The sequence below is a fragment of the Crinia signifera genome, chromosome 12 (genome assembly GCF_055691185.1).
Source record: "Crinia signifera chromosome 12, ASM5569118v1, whole genome shotgun sequence".
Taxonomy (NCBI): domain Eukaryota; kingdom Metazoa; phylum Chordata; class Amphibia; order Anura; family Myobatrachidae; genus Crinia; species Crinia signifera.
In genome coordinates, this window is record NC_139228.1 from 10,382,610 (window position 1) to 10,399,840 (window position 17,231).

General features: G+C 50.8%; 1 protein-coding gene across 1 annotated transcript in view; it reads right to left on the minus strand.

The window, feature by feature from the left end:
* Positions 1–5,114: 5,114 nt before the first annotated feature.
* The window catches only part of LOC146050298 (Fc receptor-like protein 3), a 51,700-nt gene continuing 39,583 nt past the window's right edge, over positions 5,115–17,231 (minus strand). Inside the window, exons 9-10 of the mRNA XM_083167225.1 lie at positions 11,094–11,378; positions 5,115–5,245 (exon numbers count right to left, since the gene is read on the minus strand). Coding sequence (XP_083023351.1) covers positions 5,130–5,245; positions 11,094–11,378 — 401 coding nt within the window. The 3' untranslated portion in view covers positions 5,115–5,129. The remainder of the gene's footprint in view (positions 5,246–11,093; positions 11,379–17,231) is intronic.

Genomic DNA, 17,231 nt, shown 5'->3' on the forward strand with positions numbered 1-17,231 from the left:
GCACGGTCTTAAGGAAAGCCCCAATTACATGACTCCGGGGAGCAGTCCCAGAGAGTTTGGTAGGATTTTGTCACAAGTAATCATAAAGTCAGGTTACAGTACACATTTGTCTTCTTCCATGATTGAGCCTTGATAAATACTGACAACAACCCCAATTATCTATCACAAACCAAACCCTGATGATATTTTGATAGTGTAACACTGTAGGGGGATTTGGATGCCTTTTCCTGGGGTAGAAGGCAGCAAACAGCAGCTGAGAAATCATACAATTCCAGTCTTTGTGGTGCAACTGGCCGCAACCAGTTTTATCCAGCAGAAAATAAAATAAACATCAAAAGAAAATTCCTTGCCTGTCCGTCACTAACTAAACACAGGATGTTCCTAACTGTCACTAAAGAAAAACACAAAGTTTCCCAGTCAACACTAGGTGGCTCACTTGTATAAGGCAGCTTGTTTCTCACACAGATTCTGCAGTCTCCCCAGGCAGTCTGCACACACTGCTCAGTCTGGCAGCCTTTTCTCATCCCACTCACAGCTGCTTGCTGATTAGCCCTCTGTGATGTCAAACACCTGTTTCTAAAAGGTGTAGGACAAGAACCTGGGACAAATATACCTGCCCTCAAACACTACTCCAGTGTTCTTGTCACAATAGGTATAGCTCTAATTATAATAATCCTGTCTGGACAAATACAAGGACATTACACTGGGCAGTAACTGTAGAGCAGTGGTGTCAAACTCATGGCCCTCCAGCTGTTGTGGAACTACACATCGCAGAATGCCCTGACACAGAATTTATATAATGGCTTGCTAAAACTGTGGCTGGGCATGCTGGGACATGTAGTTCCACAACAGCTGGAGGGCCATACCTCTCAACTTTCACTGGTGGCTCAGCGGGGCCTTTGAGCGTGGCATTGCCTCTCATCGAGGGGACATGGTCTTCAAATCGCTTCAATCATGCGAGGCCACAGGCGGGACGGGTGGTTATTGAAGAAAGCAAGGGAGGGCGGGTGGGAATCCAGACTCAAAGAGGAAGCAGAATCATCTGACTACCCCTTATATACCCCTGCATAAGCTATCACCCATTCTACACCTGATTGGCTACACCTACAACCCTGGATTCTATGGGTAAGAAACATTTCAACTAACTTTATTAAACCAATCACAAAATTACAAGGCTCTTATATGCCCTCATGCCTATACAGCCCTCGCTTAATCTACTTTATCTGCACAAAGACCTGTTGCTGTTATCTCAGGGCAACAAAACAAGTGAGGCCAGGAGATGATTGTGGAAGACAGAGTTCCCCTTTAAGTGCAAATAGAGGTCATCATAAGAGAATAATTATTTGTTTTATTGCTGTAAACATACAGACAAGTGAGGTCATACATACATACATACATACATACATACATACATACATAGACAATATGTAAGGTCAACAGGGTCAAATAGTCAACATGGTCAGTGCAAAAAAGGTTGACACAATTTAGCAACTTTGTTTCGGTGTCACCTTGTATGTTTAACCATATGTAAACATAATCAGTGGAGACTTGGACATTCCCCCCCCAAAGTAAAAAATGGAAAAAGCATGAACACCCCCAAATAACTTGTCCACCATTCGTGTGTTGACCTTTGCAATGTCGACCTCTTTTACCATGTACACTATTACTTGTCTACATTAAGCCCTGTCTGCCTTATACCTGTCAACATATTGAGCTTGTTGACCTTATGTACTTGTCTACCATAAGGGGTTAACCTTGTATGGTCAGCCCCAGTCTCTGCAGACTTATCCATCTACCCCATCTCATCCAATCCCAGCCGATCCTTCCGCATCTCATCCCATCGCAGTCCATCTCATCCCAGCCGATCCTACCCCATCTTATCCAATCCCAGACCATCCCAACTGATCCCATATCATACCCGCCCATCCCATCTTATCCCAGACCAGCCACTCCCAGCCCATCTCATCCCATCCCATCCCAACCCATTACAGCCGATTCCATATCATCCCATCTCAGCCCATCTCATCCCAGCCCAGTCACTCCCAGCCCATCTCATCCCATCCCAACCCATTACAGCCGATTCCATATCATCCCATCTCATCCCATTCCAACCCATTACAGCCGATCCCATATCATCCCGTCCCAGCTAATCTAATTTATTATTCATTTAGTTTAAGTTTCTTATATAGTGAAAACATATAGTCTAACCCTCCCGCTAGTGAGTAACCCTTACCTCCCCCTCCCATAGCCTAACCATCCCCTACCGCTAGTGAGTAACCCTATCTCTCCCCTCCCATAGCCTAACCATCCCCTCCCGCTAGTGAGTAACCCTTACCTCCCCCTCCCATAGCCTAACCATCCCCTCCCGCTAGTGAGTAACCCTATCCCTCCCCTCCCATAGCCTAACCATCCCCTCCCGCTAGTAAGTAACCCTATCCCTCCCCTCCCATAGCCTAACCATCCCCTCCCGCTAGTAAGTAACCCTATCCCTCCCCTCCCATAGCCTAACCATCCCCTCCCGCTAGTAAGTAACCCTATCCCTCCCCTCCCATAGCCTAACCCTCCCCTCCCGCTAGTGAGTAACCCTATCCCTCTCCTCCTGTAGCAAGTAACCCTATCCCTCCCCTCCCATATCCTAACTCTCCCCTTCCACTAGTAACCCTATCCCTCCCCTCCCATAGCCTAACCCTCCCCTCCTGCTAGTGAGTAACCCTATCCCTCTCCTCCCATAGCCTAACCCTCCCCTCCCGCTAGTAAGTAACCCTATCCCTCCCCTCCCATAGCCTTACCATCCCCTCCTGCTAGTAAGTAACCCTATCCCTCCCCTCCCATAGCCTAGCCATCCCCTCCCACTAGTAAGTAACCCTATACCTCTCCTCCCATAGCCTAACTATCCCTTCCCGCTAGTGAGTAACCCTATCCCTCCCCTCCCATAGCCTAACCATCCCCTCCCGCTAGTAAGTAACCCTATACCTCCCCTCCCATTGCCTAACCATCCCCTCCCGCTAGTGAGTAACCCTATACCTCTCCTCCCATTGCCTAACCATCCCCTCCCGCTAGTGAGTAACCCTATACCTCTCCTCCCATTGCCTAACCATCCCCTCCCGCTAGTGAGTAACCCTATACCTCTCCTCCCATAGCCTAACTAACCCCTCCCACTAGTGAATAACCCTATCTCTCCCCTCCCATAGCCTAACTAACCCCTCCCACTAGTGAGTAACCCTATCCCTCCCCTCCCCTAACCATCCCCTCCCACTAGTGAATAACCCTATCCATCCCCCCCATAGTCTAACTATCCCCTCCCACTAGTGAATAACCCTATCCCTCCCCTCCCACAGCCTAACTCTCCCCTCCCACTAGTAACCCTATCCCTCCACTCCCACAGCCTAACCCTCCCCTCCCGCTGGTAAGTAACCCTATAACTCCCCTCCCACAGCCTAACCCTCCCCTCCCGCTGGTAAGTAACCCTATCCCTCCCCTCCCACAGCCTAACCCTCCCCTCCCGCTGGTAAGTAACCCTTTCCATCTCCTCCCATAGCCTAACCATCCCCTCCCGCTGGTAAGTAACCCTTTCCATCTCCTCCCATAGCCTAACCCCCCCTCTTTTGTAACTGTAAATACTGGAGTATTAATTGTTTAACAAATTTGGATTCAAATTGAATTTAAAGAGAAATTCCATCTGTAGTAGCTTTCAGCCCCCAGATTTGTTCTCCTCTCTGCCCTTGGATATGCCATTAGATACTGTTAGCGCTGCACAATACTGGAACTTTCAGTATATTAGAAACTCTTGTGCGTTATCATAACCTGAAACATTGGTAATATTCCCAGCCGTATTTATATTATATCTCTTATATATTTGCCCAGATCTGTCACTCTGTGACTGTGTGTATAACACTGGGTGGAGTCACAGAGTGGCAGATGGGGCTAATAGCCTATCACCGCGGTAGCAGTCCCCACACTTTAAACTGTGTCCATTTTGACTGTGTTGACATTCGGGTAAAAAAACAGTGAAAACCCCCATGTTGACCCAATGACCTGTCGACCTTTTCACATGTCAACCTAATGGTGTCGACCATCATGCTGTAGACCAAATGATCCCAACCCACTCAGTCAAAGCAGGGGTATTGCATACAAGTGGCACTACCAGGGGCATTTCAGCAAGTTGCACTATTGGGGGGGAGTGTATTATGTGGAAATAGTATTAAAATAACATGGGGGAGGAAACCAAGGTCTGGGGGGTGCAGTGACAAAAACTTGCTCTTGGTGCCATGGCTCCACCATACACCTCTGCTTTGGTACACACCCCCTCCTCCCCAACCCACAGTACCACTGCACACTCGCAACCGCACCTACTGCACACGCAGTACTCCCACACGCGCATCACCCATACCCGACCCTCACCCACCCTCAGAACCACTGCACACTCGCAACCGAACCTATTGCACACGCAGTACTCCCACACGCGCATCACCCATACCCGACCCTCACCCACCCTCAGAACCCACGCAACCGGCACCTCACTTACTCGCAACACCACCACACCCGCCCAACCCACAGAACCACCCGCCCCTCCTCCAGCCTCAGCACCCCGGCAACTGCAACTCCACCACCTGCAGCACACCCGCACCCGCCCCCCCATACCCACAGCACCACCGAACACCCTACCTCACCTGCACCAACCCCGCCACCACTCCCCCACCCGAGGTACTAATGCACCCACCCACAGCACCTCAGCACCCACCCCTTCTCAACCCGCAGTACCCCCGCACCCAGTCAAACCAACACTGTAACCACCCATCCCTCACCCCCAGTACCCACGCACCCATAACTCCTCCACCCAGCCAAACCAACACCACCCCCACCCCTACCACCCACGCACCCATACCTCTCCCACCCAGACATTCCAACACCGCACCCACCACCCATATCTCCCCCACCCACGTCACCATCAGTCCGGCACACACAGCACCCCTGCAACTGCCCCTCACTCAACTGGTGCACCTCCGCAATAAAGGCATTCACAGATTACAGGAGCAGAGCCCCTTACGATGGTGTGAAGAGCGCCCGTAGGGCGAGATGGATCACCTAGTATGTATATAGAGGCGTCACATAACCAGGGGCGTCTGTCTCTAGTGACATCTTGAGAACAGCAGAGCCAGTTTGTGTCTGTACAGAAGGAGCAGGACGGTGAGGATCAGTATTATCGCCAGAAGAATCCCAAGTGCCGGCCACAGCATACTCCTGTCTGTCAGAGAAGAATGTGTCATTACTTTGGAGAAATATGGTATGAACACAATCAGTACACAGAAAGTATCAGGCTAATGTCCGCATTTATCAACAAATATTTGCGGCTAAATCCCCGAAAACACCAGTTTTCGGGGGTTAACCGCAAATATTATGAATCCCCCTAATGTATCACAGGGGACCGCAGCAGGAATCTCCGATCCCTGCTGCGATCCCCCCCTGCAGCGCCGCCGGCCGCATCCCCCATAGGTTTCTATGGGGGATGCGAAGCAGCCCGATGTATTAACATCGGGCAGCCCGGCATCGCACCCCTGGGTTATCGCCATTCTGATATTGCGATAGCCCATTGTAGCCTACGGCTACACCTCGCACTGCTTGAGCGGCAGTGCTGTCAGCGGGGTCGCGGGGGGGGTCAGCGCGTAACCGCGCATGTGCAGACCCCCCGGCTTCCGGCTCCGGGCATCACAGGGACAGGCTCCTTTCGGAGCCCTGTCCCTGCGCCCTGGCAGTTGATACATTGGGGCAAAATTATCGCATTTTACAATGCAATCCTGGGTGGTAATATTCCGCCCAGATCGCATTGTAAATGCGATCAATGATAAATGGGGCCCTATGTCATGCATGCGCAAGCGGTATTTACACATATTTATTAAGAGGTCCAGCCCATGAGCTCTCTAATAGTTAGCCAGGCCTCTGTGTTAGCTGACCACACCCCCTCTGGAGAATGACCACACCCCCTCTGGACGATAGCCACACCTCCTCTGGAAGCTAGCCACACCCATAAGCACAAGCCCCCCTACCACTGCTTTCTGGATTCTGGCATTTTAGGATCAGTTGTTCTTTAAAGGGACTCAAATGGCTGATTTTTGGGTTCACAAAGAGCTTATATATAAGGCTGTGATAAAGTCACCATACAGTATCTACAGTATATAACTTATATATTGCTAATTACATGCAGATTGGAATTGGAACGTAACACTAAATATAACTAGCACAGATTAGATTTCATACAGAGCAAATCTATTTAGTTCAATATTTTATTGTGTAGGACAGTGGTTCCCAAACTGTGTGCCATGGCACCCCGGGGTGTCTCAGGACACTTGCAGGGGGGCCCTGGGTTGATGGAGAAGGATCAATTCCTATTATTTATGGTCAATTTAATAGTCAAAACCAATGCTTACAATCATAACATTTGGACAAACAGAAGTGAACCTTGTCCAGTGGCGGCTCTTACCCTTTTGGAGGTGGGAGGCTGCTGCAATGTGGGCCCCCCCGCTCCTCTGCCACCACCGCGTTCCCCACGCTTGCCGGTCCAGGTAACTTCATACATACTGCGCAATGCACTGGCCCAAGCCTCCATAGGCTGCCTTTGCAGCAGCCCCGGAGGCTTAATCAGGTTCCCGGGTATGGCGCATGCGCACAACCTGTTTTGGAGGCTGCCGCACATTTGTACAGAGAGGCATCCCAGAGGGAGGGAACACCTCAGAATGGGACTGCCTTGACTGACTGGCAGGTTGGACGTCCAATAGGAAATCACTGCCAGTCACATTGAAACCAGAGCAGTCTCACAGCCTGCATCTGGCTTCACTTTAGGCAGACAATGGTGGATTTTACATCATTATTACCTCCCCTCCTGCATTCTGCAGGAGACTCCCTGACATAACAATCTCCCTCTCTCCCCCATTAGTCTAGCAATCTCCCTCATGTCACCTAGCCCACATTACATTGTTACATCATGGTTAATTCCCCTCCTGCATTCTGCAGGAGACTCCCTGACATTGCAGCAATCTCTCTCTCCTTCATTAGTCTAGCAATCTCCCTCATGTCACCTAGCCCACATTACACTGTTACATCATAGTTACCTCCCCTCCTGCATTCTGCAGGAGACTCCCTGACATAACAATCTCCCTCTCTCCCTCATTAATCTAGCAATCTCCCTCATGTCACCTAGCCCACATCACACTGTTACATCATTGTTACCTCCCCTCCTGCATTCTGCAGGAGACTCCCTGACATAACAATCTCCCTCTCTCCCTCATTAGTCTAGCAATCTCCCTCATGTCACCTAGCCCACATTACACTGTTACATCATGCTTACCTCCCGTCCTGCATTCTGCAGGAGACTTTCTGACATAACAGCAATCTCCCTCTCTCCCTCATTAGTCTAGCAATCTCCCTCATGTCACCTAGCCCACATTACACTGTTACATCATGCTTACCTCCCGTCCTGCATTCTGCAGGAGACTCCCTGACATAGCAGCAATCTCCCTCTCTCCCTCATTAATCTAGCAATCTCCCTCATGTCACCTAGCCAACATTACACTGTTACACCATAGTTACCTCCCCTCCTGCATTCTGCAGGAGACTCCCTGACATAGCAGCAATCTCCCTCTCTCCCTCATTAGTCTAGCAATCTCCCTCATGTCACCTAGCCCACATTACACTGTTACACCATAGTTACCTCCCCTCCTTCATTCTGAAGGAGACTCCTTGACATAGCATCAATATCCCTCTCTCCCTCATTAGTCTAGCAATCTCCCTCATGTCACCTAGCCCACATTACACTGTTACATCATAGTTACCTCCCCTCCTGCATTCTGCAGGAGACTCCCTGACATAGCAGTAATCTCCCTCTCTCCCTCATTAGTCTAGAAATCTCCCTCATGTCACCTAGCCCACATTACACTGTTACATCATAGTTACTTCCCCTCCTGCATTCTGCAGGAGACTCCCTGACATAGCAGCAATCTCCCTCTCCCTCATTAGTCTTGCAATCTCCCTCATGTCACCTAGCCCACATTACACTGTTACATCATAGTTACCTCCCGTCCTGCATTCTGCAGGTGACTCCCTGACATAGCAGCAATCTCCCTCTCTCCCTCATTAATCTAGCAATCTCCCTCATGTCACCTAGCCCACATTACACTGTTACACCATAGTAACCTCCCCTCCTTCATTCTTAAGGAGACTCCCTGACATAGCAGCAATCTCCCTCTCCCTCATTAGTCTAGCAATCTCCCTCATGTCACCTAGCCCACATTACACTGTTACATTTACATTGAATCATCTGCACCATTTCCCAGCAATTTCCAAAGTATAGTAACTCTTACTCATACTGTAGGTGCCGATTTATGTTTTTGCTGGTGGGTGCTCAAGGCAAAAATATAGGGGAGTGGCTTCATGGGGAAGAGCTCAAAACAATACCAATTTATATTACGCAGCACAGTTGTCTCCAATATTCAAATTACAGCAGCAGTGTTCCCCTTTTTACATATAACTTGTGGACCTGCAGCTGATAACCGTATGTACCCCCATGCACAGGAATGCTGGGCAGATGCTGCTGTCAGCTCAGCTAGTGGCGCTGGGCAGCATCTTGTATGCGCAAATGCGCATGCGGCAGCCGCCAGGTGACTAAAGAGCTGGCCCGTGTCCGCGATGTATTACTCCGTGGACACAGTACACTCTTCCCGGCATATTGTTTTGGGTGCTGCAGCCACAAATTAGCAAGTTAGTTAATGCGGTGGCCCAACAGTGGGACTCGTGCCTGTGGGCACTCATCAATTTCCGTGGGTGCTCGGGCCCTGGAGCACCCACAGAATCGGATATAAGTGCTTTGGGGCTCAACTAAATTTGGATATAAGTCAGATTAAAAGATTCCTTTCTCATACCCATTTCACACCAGAAGCAAATTAAAGATTTTCAATGATTTTCGGGAATTTGCTGAAAATCCCAGATTTTCTTTGGTGTGAATAGGTCCTCACCAGGGGCGGATTAAAGGGGGGGGGGGGGGCGAATGGGGCGGTCGCCCTCCTAGGCCAGTGAAATCACTGCGGGGGGCAAGGGGTATACTCTTCACTGCCGCATCTGCACCCGCACCTACTAAGTAATGATTGTAGTGATGATGGGGAGGTGATGACACCGCCTCTCTCACCCAGTAGCTGATATAGCGGGGCTTTCTCTCCCCATCCTGCTGTCCTATTGGCTGGTGGGCTGTAAATTAGGTGGTTTGCCACCCTGATTGCTCACAGACAGTGCGGGGTGGGCTGTGTCTGCAGCACTGCCTGGCGGGCACACGGTGGGTGTGTGCCCGGTTTCAGGATGAAGTCGCCTGATGAGAGGGAGCAGCCACAGCCTGGAGCTCCCTTGTGTGTGCACTGTCCGGATGCTGGTGTGTCTGGCTGCACATACAGTGTGTTTGTATGTGTGATATACTATGTACATACCTCCCAACTGTCACGATTTTCGCAGGAACGTCCCGATATTCGGGGACGTTCCCGCGTCCCGCCCGGGGCCGCCATTGTTCCGCGATGGGGGGGACAGTTGGGAGCCCCCCCAGCTTGCCGAGAATAGACGAGCGGCGAAAACGGGGGCGTGGCCGGAGTTCGCGGCACCCCGTGAGGCCACGCCCCCTTTTCGCGAGGCCACGCCCCCTTTTCGGGGGGGGGGGGGTATGTATATATTTCAAGTGAGCTGTGTGTGATGTGAAATGCATATGTGTGTTTGTGGTGTGCTATGTATATGTGTGCAATGCATACCCCCCATGCTTATTATTGTTTTTTTTACTATTATTTTTATTATTATGATTTTTTTTGGGGGGGGTGCCAGTCTTACAATGGGAGGAGTCAGGAATGGGAAGGGGAGGAGTCAGAACTGGAGGTGGAGAGTCAAGTTTAAACAGTAAATCGTCCCCCCTAGTAGAGAAGTCTAGATCTCCCACTGGTCCACACCCTGCTCTTGACCAGGGTCATAGTGCTGGGATTTAAGACCCGGGTTGACCTTTTTGCAAAACCGAAAAATCAGGGTTTTTCAGCAATCTCCCGGGTTGAAATGCTTTAACCCAGTAATTGGCGGGTGGTGTGAAGTGGGGTCAGGCTGCACCCGGCAAAATGACCCGGCATTCAAAAATGCTGGGTAATTCCCGGGTGGCCGATGTGAAAGGTTTATTAGATGTAGCAGTACACACCCAGGATCTTAGGTGCAACGTGCACAATCTCTTCACAATCTCTCCATATATGGAACTAGACACGCCCTTTGGGTGGAGCATGACACGCCACGCTGTGCAAAATTCTACTACCAACTATAATCTCCCTGAAACCAGTTTTCAAAAGTAGGAAAGTATGTATTGGAGAAGTAAGAACCTTGAATTGTTTCCATCTTCCACCAGCTGTAAGTTTCCAGAAATATATTAATGTTTTTTTACCTTAAACGTTTACGGTAATTTGGAAACCAAATAAGTGTATTGGCACAAAATCAGAAATAATCCGATTCCTATCCTAAATTATGGGGTGGGGGGTGGGGTGGGGGGGGGGTGGGAGGTGGGTGATATATAGCGGTTGGACAATTACTAGGTCGACACAAAAGGTCAACATACACTAGTGCGACACTGGAGATACACTTTTCGATCAATGTCCAAGTGGATGGTAGAGTATGAAAAAGAAAAACAAGTCGACCATTTCACATGTTGACCACAGCCATGTTGACTGTTTGCTTGTTTCAACATTTTGACCATGTCAACCATCTGTATTAATACAGGATTATTGCAGAGCCTGTACCCCTGGGTACAGGCTCTGCAATAATCCTGTATTTTTACTTTGGGACAGATTTATCAAATATTGGAGAGTGATAATGTCCCAACCAATCAACTGTTTATGGTTTATGTGTAGAGGCTGTGTTTTAAAAATGACAGTTTGGTCTCCACTTTATCTCTCTCCAGTATGTGATACATCTCAGCTTTGGTCTTGTCGGGCAGGGTTGTACAGTATATAAGTGTTATATGCACAGGTCACAGTATAACAGAACATGTTTTCCTCTTACTTGGATACATCCCAGGTGTCCCAGCCGGTACTCACCCATAACAAGCAGATGGACTGTATGACTGCCTTGCTCTCCAGGGAAGTAACCATTGGCAGCATCACAGTGATAGGGACCAGCCATGGTCAGTGAGGAGATGCTCAGTCTCAGCTCTGCCATCTTCTGGTCATGCACAGTGATAGCACCTAGGAGTGTGCCGTTGTGGTAATACCGGTACTGTATAGGTAGGGAGCCTTCCCTGGACTCACATCGAAGCACAACCTCACCCCCCACCGACACCTCTTCTGGTATCAGCGTCAGCTGGGGCTGATCCACAGCAATGGCTAAAAGGTAGAAATAAAATATCACGTATTATATAATGTTACATGTGGTGGAACACGGCCTCAGGGGAAGACCTGTGTGATGAGGAAGTCAGGGCCTGGACCACACGCTCACTTTGTAGATGGATCTGAGTCAGATCCTGTATACCCAACATCAGTCCTACATAACCCAGCTGCATCTACACCTGCAGCAGTGGCGTAGCCAGAAATTTCCCCCCCCCCTGCCCACAAAAATTCCAGCCCTATAAAGGGGCGAGGCGATGGACTATGGGTGCCACTGGCTGAGCTGACAGGTCACCCAGGCAGCAGTGTGCACAGAGCTGGTCCCGCTCCGTGCATATCTAATGAGCAGGGAACCAGCACGGTGCAAATTTATTGAGAGGGTCCCCGGCCTGTGTATATGTAATGAGCAGAACCTGCGGGGTGGGGACCCACTCATTTAATATGCACTGCGCTGGGTCCCTGCTTATTAGAAATGTACAGGGCGGGACCATCTCTGTTTGGCTGGGTCGCCTGTCAGTTCAACCAGTGGCGCCCACTTTGGCTCCCCCAAGCCACCGAGGGGCCTGCCACATATGTAGCTACGCCACTGACCTGCAGCTGAATTGCTGTAACTGGCTGGTAAATGGGCGCTGACACATAGGCTAAGTGTACTGAGGATGCGATTACAGCAGGACAGGCCCGCTAATTGGATACTGTCCTGCTGACCAACCCACGTGTTGCGGTGTCCTGCGGGCGGGGGTGGGCAGGTTGAAAAAGCCAGTGATCTTTCAGAGCAGCTGGTAATCCCTGAATATGGCATCTACTAGTGCATTGAGGAGAGCCAGTGGGCTGCTCAGGGAGCACTGGACACGCCCCCAAAATGACTGAAATGGAGATTGTGGCGCTAGGACATCCCCATTTAGCCAATGCCATTCTCACCTTGATTGTAGCTCCGTACCCTTTAGAGGCCGGCCGTACAGGTCCCAATTCAATCAGGACACAAGTTGGGAGGCATGGGATGTTACAGTAACCTTACTATGGGCCTTATTTTGGTTCATTCTTTCTGACAAAATCCTTCTTAGATGGACAAAACCATGTGCACTGCAGGGGGGGCAGATGTAACATGTGCAGAGAGAATTAGATTTGGGTGAGTAATTTTGTTTCTGTGCAGGGAAAATACTGACTGCTTTATTTTTACACTGCAATATAGATCTCACTTTGAAGTAAAACCCCACCCAAATCTAATTCTCTCTGCACAAGTAACACCTGCCCCACCTGCAGTGCACATGGTTTTGCCCATCTAAGAAGGATTTTGTCAGAAAGAATGAACCAAAATAAGGCCCTATATGTGTAATACTTTCAGTACAGAATGTAGAGTATACTGTAGGTTGGAAGTATCTAAATTGGAGTCATGGAGCAGGGAAAATTGTCTGATCCTGAACGTGAGTAAGACCAAAGAATTGATTGTGGATTTCAGGAAGTCTCGTAAGACCACGTATCTTCCACTGGTTTTAAATGGTCAACAGATGGAGACCGTTGACACTTTTAAGTATCTGGGTGTTAATATATCTAAAAATCTCTCATGGAGCACTCCTATTAATATTGTCATTAGAAAGGCCCACCAGCGTATGTATTTTCTGAGGAAACTGCGCTTGGCCGTATGAGTGAGAGGACTTTGGTGAACTTTTACTTATGCGTGATTGAGAGTGTTCTCACGTACGGTATTGTGGCATGGGTTGGTCCCTGCTCGGCAGCCGACTGGAAGTCCCTTCAGAGGGTCATGTCAACTGCAGGTAAAGCAGTAGGAGTTGTTTTGACAAGTTTACATGACATCTTTAAGAAGCGGCTTCTCTCAAAGACCAATAGTATTTTGAGAGATCCTACTCACGCTAATAATGATTTATTTTCCCTACTTCCCTCAAATAGGCGCTATCGTTCAGTTGTATGCAAAACTAAACGATATAGGGAGAGTTTTTTTCCAGTGGCTGTTCGCACTTTAAATATTTTAAAGTAGGTGATTCATCGCACCCTCCGGGCGCTCTTCACACCGGCGTAAGGGGCTGCTCCCCCTTAATTTGTGAACATTTGTATATGAGAAAGATGGTTAGAATTGTATGTAAGATGCCTGTATTGCAACTTGAGTTCTAGGTGAAATGTGTTAAATAGAGAGCATATGATGTGGAAGGGGGTGTGTATTGTTTTGTTTAATTAAAAAGCGGTTACAGAGTAAGATGTACATTGATAGTGTGGATGGTACAGTGACATTTGTGGGTGTGGGGGGGGCTGTGTGTGCGTGCTGTTTAGGTGTGTGTGTGCAATAGTATAGTAGGGTGTTTTTGAGTCAGCGGCTCCCCACTGGCGGAGGTCACTACACAGGAAAACAGGAGGCTGGGTAGTAATAGGGGTGTGTGGGCATAAGGGGGACTAAAGAGGAGGGAGGGGGACACTGTGCAGCTTCTGCCAGTGGGTGAGGGTCCAGCGTGGCAGCACAGGAGTACAGGACGGTGCCCCTGAGTCAGTGTCTCCTCCTACTGGGAGGTGCATGAGAGCAGGAGGCTGGGTGGTAAAGCATGATAGGGGAATGTGGGCAACACAGGGTGAAAGGCTTCCCACTGGCGAAAGTTACGGGGCAGGAGAACAAGAGCCAGGGCAGTGATAGAGGTGTGTGGGCATGAGGGGTAGTAAAGGTTTTTGGCTGTTGCAGAGTAGGGATGGGCATTGGTGCAGATGCCATCGATGGTTGGCATTGATAGCGATTTTGCACCATGCCATCGATAGTAGTAATAATACTTGGATAACCATCGATTGTTGTAGCTATCGATGGTCATCCAATATATCTGAATGAATAGGCCATGGATCAATCAGAACTCGGTGGTGGGACTTCCGGGTGTGGGAGGCGGAGCTATGCTCCGTGTCCCGGCACCTTCAAAAAAATTTGAAACTTGATTGGTTCTCCTTTGCCATTGATGTAGGAAAACCATCTGGTCCTCCCACATCGATGGCAAAAGTATTCCACATCGGCCATAAACCATCGATGATTTGAAATCATTGATGGTCGATGGGCATCCATAGAACTGGAGGAGGGTGGGGGACAGTATTCAGCTCCCGACAGTGGGTGAGCGTCTCCTCGCACTGGGAGGGAGTAAGGGGGTGTATGAGAGCAGGAGGCTGTATAATAGTGGTATGTGGGCAAGACATTGATAAAAGTTGTGGCGCTGGTGCAGAGGACCATGGGGACACTTCTGGCAGTGGGGGGCTTGAATCGCTGGAAGGGGGGGTCCGCAAATTGCGGGTGGGGGGTTAGTGAGTTGCAGGAGGGGGTGGTTGAGGGGGTCCGTGAATCGCGGGGGGCGCGCGGGGTGCCGTGAATGAAGGGAGGGGGGTTGCGGGGGTCCTGGAATCGTGGGAGGGGTGTGTGCATCGCTGGGGGATGTCACGGGGAATTGCGAATGGCGGGAGGGGGTGCCGGAGGTGCTGTGGGGTTCCGTGAATCGCGGCAGGGGGTCTGCAAATCGCAGGAGGGGGTGCTGGGGGTGCCGTGAATCACATGAGGGGGTCTGCAAATTCCACGGGGGGGTTGGTGCAAATCACGGGAGGGGGGGCTAGAATCGCGGGGGCCTCAAATCGCAGATGGGGGGGTTGCCGTGAATCGCGGGAGGGGGGCGCAGCAAAGTACGGGAGGGGTGCGCGGCGAATCGCGGGAGGGGGCGCGGTGGTGCCGTGAATCGCGGGGGTGCCACGAATCGCGGGGGGGGGGGTCGCACATCGTGGGAGGGGGTCCGCGGGGGGTGCCGTGAATAGCGGGAGGGGGGGTTTCGTGAATCGCGGGAGGGGGCTTGGGTCCGCAAATCACGGGAGGGGGGCGCTGTGAATCGCTGGAGGAGGGGTCGCATGAATCGCGGGAGGGGGGGGGGGTCGTGGGGGTCCTGCGAGTCGCGCGGGTCCTGCGATTGGCAGGAGGGGGGGTCCCGCGAATGGGGGGTCGCGGGGGGCCCGCGAATGGAGGGAGTCGCGGGGAGTGCCGCGAATCGCGGTGGGGGGTGGCGGGTCGCGGGGGTCCTGCGAATGGGGTGAGGGGGGGCGGGGGGTACCGCGATTGGGGGGAGGGGGGTCATGGGGGTCCTGCGAATGGGAAGAGGGGGGGATCGCAGGGGTCCCGCGAATCGTGGGAGGGAGGGTCTCGGGGGTGCCGCAAATGGGGGGAGGGGGGTCGTTGGGGGTGCCGCGAATCGCGGGAGGGGGGTCGTGGGTGTCTGGGGGGGGGGTTTGCTGGCAGAGGGTATGGGGGGTGGGGAAGTAATGGTGGCTGTGGTGTAATGGTGGATGGTGGGCGTGTACTATAGCCCTGGCTGGGCGGAGGAGGTGATGTCAAGGGGGTGGGATGTGTAGAACGTTATAAACATAGAACACTTTTCCCTAGGAGGGCGGGTTTGTGTATCCTGCTGGGCGGGAACGTTAGCTACACAGGGGATGAGTGACAGATCTGGCTAAATATATGAGATACTCAGGGTTAAAACACGTATGTATGAATCTAGTAGTCATGTGTTACCGTTTTTTAATGTCTCTGCTTGTATTTTTGTATTGTTCACAATTTATTTTCGTTTAATGTTCATTGTATGTGGGCATTTTATGATAAATAAAGATTCTATTCTATTCTAGAGTAGACAGCTCCAGATTCCACACTCACCTTGTATCTGTACATATAACCTGTCACTCCTCTTCCTCACACTACCGCTGGGAGTCCTGACATCACAGGTATAATTCCCAGAATGCACCAGCTGCGCTGACAGAACGCTGTACATAGTGGATGCACTGAAGTCCTGCACAATCTGCCCATCTCTGTAGAAAGCAAATTCCAGCTCTGTGGTAGCTCTGGCCGGGTTACGTCTGATGTCACAGGTCAGGGACATCTCATCACCCTCTGTCACTGATGACTGGTTATTTCTTACTTGTGGTGCATCAAACAGAGCTGGAAGTACAGTGCGACGTGTGGGTCATTTACAGCCAGCAAGTGTCACACAAACATGCAGATCCCGTGGTGTACTTATGTGCCCGGTTGCATGTTGTGTATACAGTATACAGTATAGTATATTTGCATTTATAATGGACTACTAGAAGATATCTATGAAGGATATGTAGAGTAATGCATTTTCTGTGTCACAAACTGTATTAATAAATAATACGGAATGGAGGCAAGCCCATGTGCTGTGGAGGAAAGCCCATGTGTAATACCCCCAAAATTGCCTCAGCAGACCCAGCATCTGGCAGCGATGGGTTTAACTCGGCTGCATTGCAGACTGGGCGGCCATTGACTGACGTGAGGAGGAGAGTGAGGAGAACCGCAGAGGAGAGCGCCAACAGAAGAACGGGTTTGGTGGCGTGCCGCAGGAGTGAAGACGTGGCCAAGAGAAGAGGAGAGCCGGGTATCGGAGTGACGGCGCAGAGAGGAGAGCGGCACGATGTCACGGCTGTGACTGAGACAGCAAAGTGCAGCTGTGACCCCCGTTGACCCCAGCACACGGCGCGAAGCGCCGGAGCGAGATCGGGCGGTGACACCAGCCAGAAGGGGCCCAACAGTGTTGACCTCCAGCACCTCCCTCGTGCGCGGCACCACAGGAGTGGCATATCAGTCCAGAATGACTGTTCGGCTGGGAGAAGAGACAGAAAGCGAGAGGCGGCCGCCATCTTGTGACACCCAGAGGAGAGGACGCGTAACCGTGAGTCAGCCCTTTGGGCACCCTGAGGTCTAGCATCCAGGTAGACCTTACCCTACCAGTGCAGTCCCCTGCCATTAGCCCATCTGCTCTGAGCAGAACACCCAGACTCTTCCCCCAGTTCAGGAGCACCTGACCCTGGAGACTATTGTTGTGCTAA